Source organism: Rhincodon typus, chromosome 11, assembly GCF_021869965.1.
Source record: "Rhincodon typus isolate 14 chromosome 11, sRhiTyp1.1, whole genome shotgun sequence".
Taxonomy (NCBI): Eukaryota; Metazoa; Chordata; class Chondrichthyes; order Orectolobiformes; family Rhincodontidae; genus Rhincodon; species Rhincodon typus.
In genome coordinates, this window is record NC_063342.1 from 41,797,921 (window position 1) to 41,811,083 (window position 13,163).

Here is a 13,163-nt window from a genome sequence, read left to right on the forward strand (position 1 = left end):
TGGACCTCAAGATGAGTGTACAAACTACATTCCTTATGTTGTGTTGAAACTCTCCAGCATGTTACAGAATTGTATGTAACAGAAATGTACTGATCTTTTAAAAAAAAACTACAATATTCTCTCTTTCGCATGGGGACACTGTGGCTATTCATTCTATTAAATCAGTACAAATTAATACTATTCGGTGTTTTTTAAAAAAACTTTCCAATGGGCATATAATATAGGTGTGAAAATATTGTTTTATTAACATTATCTATTATTATTTCATCTTATCATTTATGGTTTTAGCGTGCTATGATGCGCTTCTCTGAACTTGAGATGAAGCAACGGGACGATAAAGTTTCTGAAGAATCATTAGAGGACAACAAAGTAAGTGACACCGACTGCAGAAACCTCACTGGGAAAAAGGAAAAGAAGTCAAAGGGAGATTCAGAAGAAGAGAACACATCTGTGGAAAATTTTGAAGGCAAGTGATAACAGCCTGTGCAATATTATTTGAGCATTAAAAAGGCTGATGTAATCTTCTCGTAATGATTAGTATACTTAGCATCCCATGAAGATCCATTTTCTTATTGATAGTGATCAAATAATTCATTCATCTTGATAAAGTGACTGGTATGATGAAAAGTGTAGAATGTCTCCAAAGTCATTTACAAAGTGGAATACTGAAGTGGCTAGACCTGTTTATTCTTTTGCTAATCAAGTTGTATTCTATGAAGAGATACCAGAGCCTTTTTATTATTTATTTGTGGGATGTTGACATCACCAGCTGGCCCAACATTTATTGCCCATCCCAAATTGTTCTGAAGAATGTGATGGTGAACAGCTTTCTTGGTGTACACCCACAATTCTGTTACAGAGATGTTCTAGGATTTTGATCCAGTGGCACTAAAAGAGTGGCACTATATTTCAAAGTGAGGATGATGAGAGGCTTGGAGGAGAACTTGTAGCTAATGGTGTTTCCATGCCTCTGATGCCCTTGTCTTCGATTGTGTGGCTGTGGGTTTGGAAGATTCTGATAAGGAGACTTGATAAATTTCAGCAGAACATCTTGTTGATCACCAGACTGATTTTTTGGATTCTGTGTTTGCCAGGATTGACATTCGAATAGAGACTGGATCAGTTAGGACTATATTCACTGGAGTTTGAAAGAATAGGAGGATTACATAAAAACCTGTAAAATTCTAACAGGACTAGACAGGCTAAACGCAGGAAGGATATTCCCAATGATAAGGGGGACTGTCTAAGGATATAGGGTAAGCCATTTAGGACTAAGATGAGGAGAAATTTCTTCATCCAGAGAATAGTAGACCAGTGTAATTCTCTGCTGCAAAAAGCAATTGAGGCCAAAACTTTGAATGTTTCCAGAAGGAAGTTAGACATGGGGCTAAAGGCATCAAAGGGTACGGGGAGAGAAATGGGAACAGGGTACTGAATTAGATGATCAGTCATGATTATGTTGAATGGCAGAGCTGGCTCAAAGGGTTGAATGCCCTACTGTTGCTATGTTTCTATGATTCTAAATGGTACACGGCTGTGCATCGATGGTGGAGGGAATGCACATTTGTGGATGTTGTGCCAATAAAGCAGCTGCTTTATCCTGGATGGTGTCAAGCTTCTTGAATGTTCTTGGAACTGCAGTCATCTAGGCAAGTGGGGAATATTGCAACACACTCCTGTCTTCTGCCTTATATATGGTGGATAGGCTTTGGTGAGTCACTCACTGTACAATTCCTAGCCTCAGACCTGCTTTTGTAGCCACAATATTTATTTGGCTAGTTCACTTCAGTTTCTGGTCAATGAAAACTCCGGGATTGATAGTGGAGGATTCGGTGGTGGTAATGCCATTGAATGTCAAGTGACAACAGTTGGATTCTTTCTTGCGGAGATGGTAATTGACTGGCACTTGTGTTACAAACAAGTGTTACTTGCCGCTTGTCAGTCCAAGCCTGGATATTGTCCAGGTCTTGCTGCATTTGAACATGACTGCTTCAGTATCTGATGAGCCACAAATGGAGCTGAATGTTGTGTAATTATCAGTGACCATCCCCACTTTTGATCTTATGATGGAGGGAAGGTCATTGAAGAAGCAGCTGAAGATAGTTGGGCCTAGGACTCTTCCCTGAATAGCTCCTGCAGAGATGACCTGGAACTGAGATTACTGACTAGCAACAACTACAACCATCTTTGTTTGTACGAGGTGTGACTTCAATAAGCATCCACAAAGTATATGCAATTTTAGGATCTGTCCATGCTCCTTGGACAATAAAACTCAGTATTTAATTAATAATTGAGAAAGTTTTAACTTTACTCAGGAAAATAAATATAAATTTCATACAGTTAGCATTGATGTGCTATGAATAGGCCTTCTTGCTAGTGGCTTTGATGTTTTCCACATTGGAAAGAAGAGAAACAAGTTTATTGAGCAGCATATTTTTACTCTTCTTCTTGGAACAATTCAGGTTTCAAAAATGCATTACATCACAACAACAGGAGCTTGCATTTGTGTCATATAACTAATATAATAACATGTCCCTGAGTGCTTCGCAGGAGTATTATCAATAACATTTGACATGGCGATATGGGAGACATGAGGGCAGGTAACCATAAACCTGGTCAAAGAGCTGGGTTTTAAGGGGTGATAACAGAAAGAAAAGAGAAATAATGAGACAGAGAGATATAGATGGGAAATTCCAGAGCTTAGCACTCAGGAAACTGAAGGCATGAAAAAGAATTCTGTTGGTTTTCAGACAAATATGCTTTCCACAACAGTCATCATTACACTAGTGTATTTTTTAAAATTAGTTTTTATTTTGAATCAAGTATTTTTCCTCTATAATGACAATCAAGTGACAACATTGAGCCACAATGCTTTAGGGTGAAAAATCAACCTTGTGGTTTACAGATCTGTTCTAATGTCACTCTCTTCTATTAATAATTATCATCGCTTTCCTAATAATTTCCCTAATTTATATTCATCCTTGTCTGTCAGCGAGTATTCAGAAATCATCCAATTTTTTGTTTATTTCTATTTACATTGAAAATAATGATTTAAATTGTCTCAACTGCTTTAATGCAGTGTACTATTTAGTTACACTTCAAGCTGTTTCATAGCTGCATTGCACCCTTATCTGTTTTATTAACTTGCCTGCAGTTGAGACCAATAACTGCCATAATATCTTGACTGTTTTGAAAATTAGAGAATTTCTAAATATGAATATAAGTAATGACTTGAGTTTCCCATCCTGACCATCAAAAGTAAACTTGCCAGAAAAATTGTCACCCCCGCCCTGGTATGACTATTGAAGTACTCTCCCTTCTGTACCATTTACGAAAAAATCTTGGGGCTGTTTAGCATCTCAGTCTTTTCTTGTCCTTTTTATTCAGGGGATGTAAAACCAATATGTGTGCATATGCTTACTTACAGGTACATGGGTGGTTTTGAAATTATTTTCAAATATAGTCTTAACACTCCAGATTTAAGCAGAAGAGCCACATTATTAGTAAGACTGCAAAAATTGTGGTCAAGGAGGATGGGGAAGGCTTTTAACAACAAAATTCAGCATTCACAACTTTTGGCTACTGGTATTGAAACTGTGCTGTCCAATAGTAGCAAGCAAATGCTTATCTTATTCATCTTACATTTCTTTAATCCACTGACTTTGGTAGCAAATGAAGAAATTTTGAATACACTTTAATCCCACAGTGTAACTTCAAGGTCATTGTCATATAGAAACCATCAGTTTCGGAGTATCAAGAGTGCCTGTTGAAAAAAAAGTGATGACAATTTTTGGGTGCATTCAGGAAACTGCATCCAAAATTGCACGGGTGAAATTACTGTCCATGTTCACTAAAGGTTCCATCAAATTAATTAGTCTAATCAGTAATGTACTCCAGCAATCTGACAGTAATATAGCATGCAAGCATTTATCTGGTCTTTACAGTGTGTTCCTGGCATATTTAAGATTTGGTGATCCAGCCCCATTTTACTAATGCAGCTAAAAATGGGCCTATGACAAAATATAATCAAAAATAAGTGTGCAAACCTCCACCTGAAATTACCTGCTTTAAAATTACCAAAAAACATTTGAATGAGTCAACATAATTTTTTTTCTGTTTGCTCTATTGGTGCTAACAAATGCTTAATTAAATATTTTTTGATGTGAGCATAAAATATGTTCAAGTATCTCATGCCAAAATAGTTGGTGCAAATTGAAGAGCCTTTCCCAACCAGTGCAATTGATACGTGCCACATACTCTGAGTTCTGTCCCAATTTCCACCTCCTTGGCCAAATGTACCAATGGGCAATATGCGGATTAAAAATGCTCAGTGGTGGTGTCAGAAACCACAGATTGGCTGGGAAAATTCAATTACTGTGAGTGAGCAGGGAGGTGAGTTGAGTGAAGAGAGAGCTGGAGAGACTACCAATTCGAAGAGAGACACTGGAGGAGGAAGAGAATTGCAAAGTGGAGAGCGGGTTGCAAAGGAGTGAGAGGGTCTGAATAGAGAGAGAAATTTGAGAAAACATCTCTATACACTTCAAAAAAAGATATTTGAATTTCATGCAAATTAATATGGAGTGTCGAGAATAGAGCTGCAAGAGTTCAGTAGAAGTTCATAGAATCCCTACAGTGTGGAAACAGGCCCTTCGGCCCAAACAGTCCACACCGACCCTCAGAGCATCCCACCCAGACCCATCCCCCTCATCTACACATCCCTGAACACTATGGGCAGTTTAGCATGGCCAATCCACCTCGCCTGCACATCTTTGGACTGTGGGAGGAAACCCATGCAGACAGGGAGAATGTGCAAACTCCACACAGATAGTTGCCAAAGGTTGGAATCAAACCCGGGTCCCTGGGGCTGTGGGGCAGCAGTGCTAACCGCTGAGCCACAGTAGTTAGTATATGGGGAAAAATGCAGTGGATGTTATTTCAATGAACACTGACAGTTGTATAATATTGAACAGTTTTATTTCACATACATTTTGCATTTGTGTGTTACCCATCTCAAAGCATCTTACGTAAACTGAATTGCTTGAGGTGCAGTGACTGTGTTCAAATTAGACATACAGCAGTTTAGCTATGACTTCACTAGTGTGCAGAATGCATGTTTTTGTGTCCAGAAGAGTCAGTTTTTTTTAGTAAAAAGCATTTGTTGCTAACTTATGCCAGTTGTTTCATGCTAATTTAAGTATTGTGGTGTCTGGCAGACCAGTATTTTCCTTGTATGTTTTGGCTCTAAGTTTAATAGAATAATGATAATTATTGATGATATAGATGATTTCTTCTAATTCTGCTTCTGAGCAACCTTGTCTATTAAGACAGGTTGGTGGTGGTGTTGATAGTGAGGAGGATGGCCCCAGGCTATAGTCTGATATTGATCAGCTGGTAAACAGAGTGCAGCAATGCCAGATGGAATTTAATCCTCAAGTGTGAGGTAATACATTTTGAGAGGTCTAATAAGAGAAGATATACACAATGAATGGTAGGGCCCTCGGGAGCACTGAGGAATAAAGTGTCTTTGGTGTACAAATCCATAGATCCTTCAAGGAGTCAGCACAGGTAGACAGGGTGCTAACGAAGGCATATGGGATGTTTGCCTTTATTAGTTGGGATTAGAATATAGGAGCGAGGAAGTTTTGTTGCAATTTTATAAAACATTGGTTAGGCCATAGGTGGAGTTCTGGTTGCCCTACTTTTAGGAAGGACGTGCTGATGCTGGAAAGCGTGCAGAGGATATTCATCATGATGTTGCCTGGGATGGAAAGTCTCAGTTATGAGGAGAGACTGGAAAGGCTGGGTTTTTCTTCGAGCAGAGGAGGCTGAGGGAGGATCTGATTGAGGTATACAAAAATTATGAGAAGCGTAGTCATGATAAGTTATGAGAATTTTTTCCCCATGGCAATCATGTCTAAAACCAGAGGACATAAGTTTAGGTGAGGAGTAAGTGGTTTACAGGAGATCTGTGGAAAATTTTTTTTCACCCAGCGGGTGGTATAAATATAGAATTTGCTGCCAGAGCGAGTGGTGGAGGCAGGTACTTTCGTAACATTTAAGAAGCATCTGGACAAGCACTTAAAATGCCAGGGTACAGTAGGCTATGGACCAAATGTTGCAGGTACGTGGGATTAGTATAATTTGGTGTTTGCTGGTCAGCATAGACATGATGGGCCAAAAGGCCTATATCGATGCTGAAACACTTTATGACTATGACAAATACAATAGCCCTTGTTGCTAAGTGACTGCATCACTTTACTAAGGAGCTAGTGAGATTGAGAAAGGAGGCCGTGTAAACCAAAACTGAGCTCCTGAAAATCAAAATGAGCCCTAACAATATTTCAAGAGACTCCTGAGTTGTATTTGAGCCCTGGGTCTGATCTCTGCAAATTGGTCTTAAACTTAAGAATTGCTGGAAAATATGAGCATAAGTGGTTTCAACATAACTTATTTGAATTCAAAATTGGCCATTGTTGCTTGCATTAGCTGATGTTAATCATGCAGTTAGCTCAAGTTTGATATATGAAATAGTACGATTTCTGAAACACAGAATCAGTGATCTAGTGTACTCATCATAGTTGTATTGTCAAGCTCATTGTTTTCAAGACCACCAGCCTCTGTATTTAATGTCTAATTATTCAGCAAGCCATATGCTCATCATCAGTAGCATTTCAGTGTCTTGTACTATCATACAGTTTTAAATGCTTTATTCAGAAAGTGACCCTGAGTAGAGAGAAACTGTATCAGTGATCATTTCAGCCAATAGGTTTTCCCTTCACGAGGTCATTCATTAATGCTGTTGAATTAGTGGTTGACACTTCAATTCCCTGTTAGTCTCCTTACTCGCCTGCCAATCATCTGTCAGTGAAAGACCAGTAATGAAACTGCCTGGTTGCTGTGTGAATTGAAGCTATTACCATGACAACAACGCAATGGAGTATTTCCATGGTACACCACGTAGTGATAAATTACGAGATGTGCCATGTGTCATACGATTCTTGTTAGCTGTGATTAACTAATTTAAACAAACACAAATAATTCACCATTATGTAAGTGTTTGTCATGTGTTAGTCAGAAATCTTGAGCACGACTGATAATATTATCCTGTGCACTATTAACAGCAACATTAGAAAGGCAGATAAATGTTGTAGAAATTTGCTTTTTCCAAAGTCAGTGTTTCAATGATGCCATCAGTCCTTGCCTATAATGTGTCTGTCCTTTTAAATATGAACCAAAGCAGTAAGTGTGAACAGATGAATAGATCACAGCTAAGCATCATGGAAGAGCTTTACTGTCCTTAGCCAATGCGCCAAACACCTGTACTTCCTAGCAATCCTACCTCAAGGACATGGGAAGCAGTTATAGCATGGTTCACCTGTGATTATTCACTCTACACAGGCCAGGAATCAAACAGTTGGCCTTCCCAGTCTTGGAAACAGTAAGGACCGCAGATGCTAGAAGCTAGAGTCAATAGATGTGGAGCTGGAAAAGCACAGCAGGTCAGACAGCATCCAAGGAGCAGGAAAGCCAACATTTCTGGCCAAAACCCTTCGTCCGGACTGGGGAGGCGGAGGGGAGCCCAGAAATAAATAGAGAGGCGGGTGGGTCTTGAGGGGGGAGGATGGGAGGATGCACGTAGGGTGTTATTGTGGTTGGTCAGTGGAAAGGTTGGAGCAGATAGGTGAGAAGCAAGATGAACAGGTTGGGGATGGAGAGATTTTCAAGCTGGTGACGCAGGTAGAGGGTTATTGTAGTTGGTTAGTGGGAAGGGTGGAGCGGAAAGGTGAGTCGGAAGATGGACAGATTGGGGTTGGAGAGATTTTGAAGCTGATGAAAATATTCAGGCCATCGGGCTGTAAGCTTCCAAGGCAAAATATCAGGTGTTGTTCATCCAGTTTACATTTAGCCTCACTCTGACAGTGGAGGAGGCCAAGTATGGACATGTCGCAAGGGGAGTGGGAGTGGGAGGGGGAGTTAAAGTGGATGGCAACAGGAAAGTCGGGTTGGTTGGTACATGCAAAGTGCATGTGCTCCGTGAACCGGGCCCCAAGTCTGTGTTTAGTCTGCCCAATATAGAGGAGACCACATCGGGAACAACGAATACAGCAGATGAGGTTAGATTAAGTGCATGATCTCTGCCAGATTTGGAAGGATTGTTTAGGGCCTTGGACTGAGGTGAGAGGAGAGGTGTAGGGACTGTTGTTTCCCCTCCTCTGTTGTTAAGGAGGCCCTCAACTGCATCTCCCCATTTCCCACACTTCTGCCCTTAAACTCCCTTCCCGCAACAACAATAAGGATAGATCCCCCTTCGTCCTCACATATTACCCCACCCACCTCTTAATACAACGCAAGATCCTCCGAAATTTCCAGCATCTACACCCACCACCAAAAAGATATTTCCTTCCCCACCCTGTCTGCTTTCCGCATGGACTGTTCACTCTGCGACTCCCTCGTCAGCTCCACACACCCCACCAACCCCACTACCGCACCTGGTATCTTTCCCTGCAAACACAGGAGGTGCTACACCTGCCTCTACACCTCCCCTTCATCTTTGTCCAAGGCCCAAAACAATCCTTCCAAATCCAGCAGAGATTCACCTGCACTTCATCTAACCTCACCTGAAGTATCCATTGCTCCTGATGTGGTCTCCTCTGTATCGCAGAGACCAAATGCAGACTTAGGGACCGGTTTATGGAGCACCTGCGCACTGCATGCACCAACCAACCCAACCTTCCTGTTGCCATCCACTTTAACTCCCCCTCCCACTCCCCTGGTGACATGCCCATCCTCAGCCTCCTCCACTATCAGAGTGAAGACAAACATAAACTGGATGAACAACACCTGATATTTCACCCTGGGAGCTTACAGCCCAATGGCCTGAATATTGACTTCACCAGCTTCAAAATCCCTCCACCCCGAACCTGTCCATCTTCTGACTCACCTATCCGCTCCACTCTTCCCACTGAGCAAACACAATAACTCCCGACCTGCATCCACCTATCCTCATCCCATCCAACCTACCCCCAGCCCCATTCCCCCTCCGTCTTTTTATTTCTGGGCTCCCACCCTCTCCCCAGTCCTGACAAAAGGTTTCGGCCTGAAACATTGATTGCTGCTCGAATGCTGTCTGGCCTTCCCAGTCTGTATGTCTTAGTAACAAATAAGCTGTGTTAATAAACAGAAGAAAGATATGGCATGGTTCTCATTCCCAATCACTATTCAATTAATCCAACTGTAAAATTTTACTGTGTGTAATAAGTCTGAAGAGGAGTATGAACATAGAATTGAAAACAACACTTGAATTTCTTGTTGATAACAGCAGACCAGTATTCCAACACAGGCAAGGAACATTCTCGTACGTTTCCTTTTTAATACAGCATTAACTGTTTATTTTAAAATGTTTGATGTTTCTGCTAAAATGCTAAACCAGAAATGTTGAACAAACACATCAAGTTTAAATACTTAAGAATAACAACAAGTAATTTTTGAGTTTAGTCACCTGTCCCATTTGTTTTTATTTGATAGATTATAGCTGAATATAACTGCAGGACTGAATAATTGCATCTATAATGTGACTGACCAACCAAAAGCTGTACCTTTAATTTTATTTCTTTTAAATTAGCCTTCCGAAAAAAGCAAAAGAATGGATTCCGAGATTTCATTCCACTTTTTCTGAAAGTGCAAACACGAAGCCAGTCTGGTATGTATGTATTCTGCTATTGCAGCAGAAGGTTAAATATATTAATTATTCATATATTTTAGTCTGAATTAAGACATTATTATTTTATAAAACTAACATTGTGCTTGAACCAGAATAAAAGTCAAATACTGCAGGTGCTGGAGATCTGAAATAAAAGATATTGCTGAAAAATCTCAGCAGGTTCATTAGTATCTGTGGAGACAGAAATAGTTAATGTGATCGGTCCAATGTGATTTTCTTGTAAGAACACTTGGGCCAGTTGTTGTTTGTGATTCTGTGCTTAAATCTTGAATGTGTTTATATGGCCTCAAATAGCAACTAATGTTTATAATATTCGTATCATACAACGTTGTGGTCTGCAACTAACAATTGTGTTCTGAAGACTATTTATATTACATAAGAAGAACTAAACAAACCAGACCCCCTTCCCACATGTATATCTGTCACCCACTCTTTGTGAATAGAATTATGAAAATGTTTCCAAGGGAGAAGCTTGACCCACAATAACTGTCAGAAACGACACTAGGTTATAATCCGACAGGTGTTTGAAAACACAAGCTTTCAAAATTTTCAAGTTTTCAAATAAACCTGTTGAACTATAACCCGGTCGTGTGATTTCTGACTTCGTCCACCACAGTCCAACACCAGCACCTCCACATTACAGTAACTGTGCCACAGGTACCATTCTACACTGCAGCTGCTTTCATCCCACTCCTTACTCTTGCCATGTACCCTTTGATATTTTTCTTCAAATGTTTATCTTGAATCAGTTGTGGTAATCTCTGACAATATTGTAATGAATAGTTTATTAATCCTATAGATGAAAAATTGATCCCAAATTCCTTTTTATGTTCTAATACTAATATCCATTTGTTTCCAGTTTACTGACCAGTCCAATTTGTTTTTAATTACGCCTGAAAGCTATTTAAACTTTACTTGTTAAAGCACAGTTTAACCTTTCACTCGTAGTTAACACAGTTCTGATTTTTCAAATTTTTGACAGCTATATTTCCTTATTCTAGCAAATATTGTTGTAAATTGACCTTGCATCTTTTCTGATAACAGGGTTCTCCAAACTGCTCAAGGTTCTCTAGTTCTAGCAATGTGGTCTGCTTTTATCTTGCAACAGACTTCTGGGTTGTAGGGGTTTGTTTTACGTTGTTAGTTTTCCATGCTTCACATTGTACTTATGAAAACCTCTTGAACTCTTCTTACACTCTATCTTATAGATGTCTTTTATTTCTTTGATTTGTCTAATTATGCTTTAGTTATCTCTTCAGTTTGCACTTTTTAAGTATTTTCAAATCTCCACAGTGTCTCAGGTTATTTCTTTGTCTTCTGTGTGCGCATGTGTGATTTTGTATCCTTCACCCCCACCGTGTGATTTCTCTTAAATGCTGTTCATTTGTAACATTGTTCAATTCCAGAAGAGTGATTTTTGCTTGAAATCTGAATTATCTCATATTTTTTAAAAGTAAAACAAAAGACTACAGACATTGAAAATCTTCAACAAAAATAGAAATTGCTGGAGAAACTCAGCCAGTCTGGCAGCATGTATGGAGATAGGAACAAACTTAAAGTTCGAGTCTGAAGAAGGTTAACTGGACTTGAAACATTAACTCTGTTTTCTCTCTGCTAGACCTGCTGAGTTTCTCCAGTGATTTCAGCTTGCAGTTTTTTGATGTGTCACAAGATCAGTTAAGTACATGTAGCATAATCTGGTTTTGTGGTCTGTGATGTTTGTGCGGATTAATTATGCTTCTTTTCATTGAATGCTGATCTAAAAAATAAAATCATAGTCTTCTGGTTTCGCGTAGAAAAACATCAAATTTTAAAGAAATATCTTTGTGCACTCTAGAGCACTCTTTTTTCCAGATTAATAGTGTAAAGTTGGATATAGAATCTCTTTGTACCTTCATCCAAGTCATTTTACATACTTATCAGTCAGTAGAATTGTCTGATAACCCTTCTAGATATCCCTTCCTTATACATTTTGCAATTGTATGTTGCTGCTCCCTTTCTCAATCTTCCTATCCCATTTAAAATCTGATAGCCTGGAATTCCATATTTAACATTCCTGAAAACGCTGGTATCAAAATTGGAAATTTCACGTAACTGGCAAAGATAAACTGTCGATACTTATCTGCAGCCTTTGACATGACTGACCACACTACCTTCCTTCAGCACCTCCCCTCTATTGACCAGCAGTGGGCTGAGTGTACTTGGTTTATCTATCTTAACTATTCTTAGCTGTCTAATCATTGTCAGAGAATCACTTCTTTCCCTTCTACACAATTACACCTGGTGTGCCCAAAGGATCTATCCTGACCCCCTCCTATTTCCCAACCAAAAGCTGCCTTTGAGTGTTACAATCATGGAACCTGATACTGACATTTTCTATGCACTTCCTTATACTCATCAAGGTATCTTGGCTCCTGTTTAAGCAATGATTAATTTTTTAAAAATACTGTTCCCTTGTTTTCTAATCTCTCCCTGATCTCTTCCATCCCCACAATCCTAAGATGTCATGGTGCCTAACTAATTCTGGCGTCTTGAGCATCTGGAATTTATAATTGTTCTACCATTGGGGGCTGTGCTTCAGTTGCCAAGACATTAATTCTGAAGTTCCTTAATAAACATCTTTACCATTCTTTCCTCCTTTTAAAAACTCACTTATTTCACCAAGCTATTGGTCACCTGCCCTAATGTCATCTTGTCTAGCTCAGCACCAAATTTTGTTCGATAAAACCACTGAAGTACCTTGGTGTATTAAAGGCATTGTAAAAATCTAAGTTATAGGCATGTTTGAATATTCCATTCTTGTATCCAAACATCTGCAATGTCTCCTACATTTCAATAATATTGAATTTGTATTTTAATTCCTTTATTTACTCTAAATGCATCTGTATTGGGTAATGCTTATTTGAATGCTTGGTGCCCTATGCCTCAAATTTAGATGCACATAATCATATTCAAATCCCATTGCTGACTGTATTCTGTAGTCTTATAATTCTCTGAGCATTTCATCAGTTTCTTTTATTCAATCATAGGATGCCAGTGATGTTGGCTGGGCCAATATTTATTGATTATCACTAATTTGCCAAGAGAGCAATTAAGATTCATCAACATTTCTGTGGGTTTGGAGTCACATGTAGACCAGACTAGGGCTAGCAAATTTCCTTTCCTAAAGGATATTAGTGGAGCAGATGGGTTTTTATGACAATTGACAGTGGTTACAAGGTTCCCATTAGATTTCTTTCAATTCAAGTTTTTTTTAAAAATTGAATTCAGATTTCACCTTGAACCATGGTAGGACTCAAATCATAATTCCAGAACTCTATTCTGGGGCTCTGAAGTATTAGTCAGTCACAATACTATTATGCCACTGCCCCCTTATTTTAACATTTGGTAAATTTGCCATTATTGGTGTGAGGCCATTTTGTCTATAGTTCCTTGGTTTGTT

The 13,163-nt window shown here is 39.3% G+C and overlaps 1 protein-coding gene across 3 annotated transcripts in view; it reads left to right on the forward strand.

The window, feature by feature from the left end:
- The first annotated feature begins 270 nt into the window (after positions 1-270).
- Positions 271-13,163, forward strand: part of bcor (BCL6 corepressor) — a 47,523-nt gene continuing 34,630 nt past the window's right edge. For 2 of the 3 annotated variants that reach the window (XM_048603288.1, XM_048603290.1), the window contains exons 1-2: positions 271-466; positions 9,623-9,700. In XM_048603288.1, coding sequence (XP_048459245.1) covers positions 295-466; positions 9,623-9,700 — 250 coding nt within the window. In that variant the 5' untranslated portion in view covers positions 271-294. Of the gene's footprint in view, positions 467-9,622; positions 9,701-11,291; positions 11,398-13,163 lie in introns of those variants that run through there. The other variant, XM_048603289.1, reaches the window with a different exon arrangement.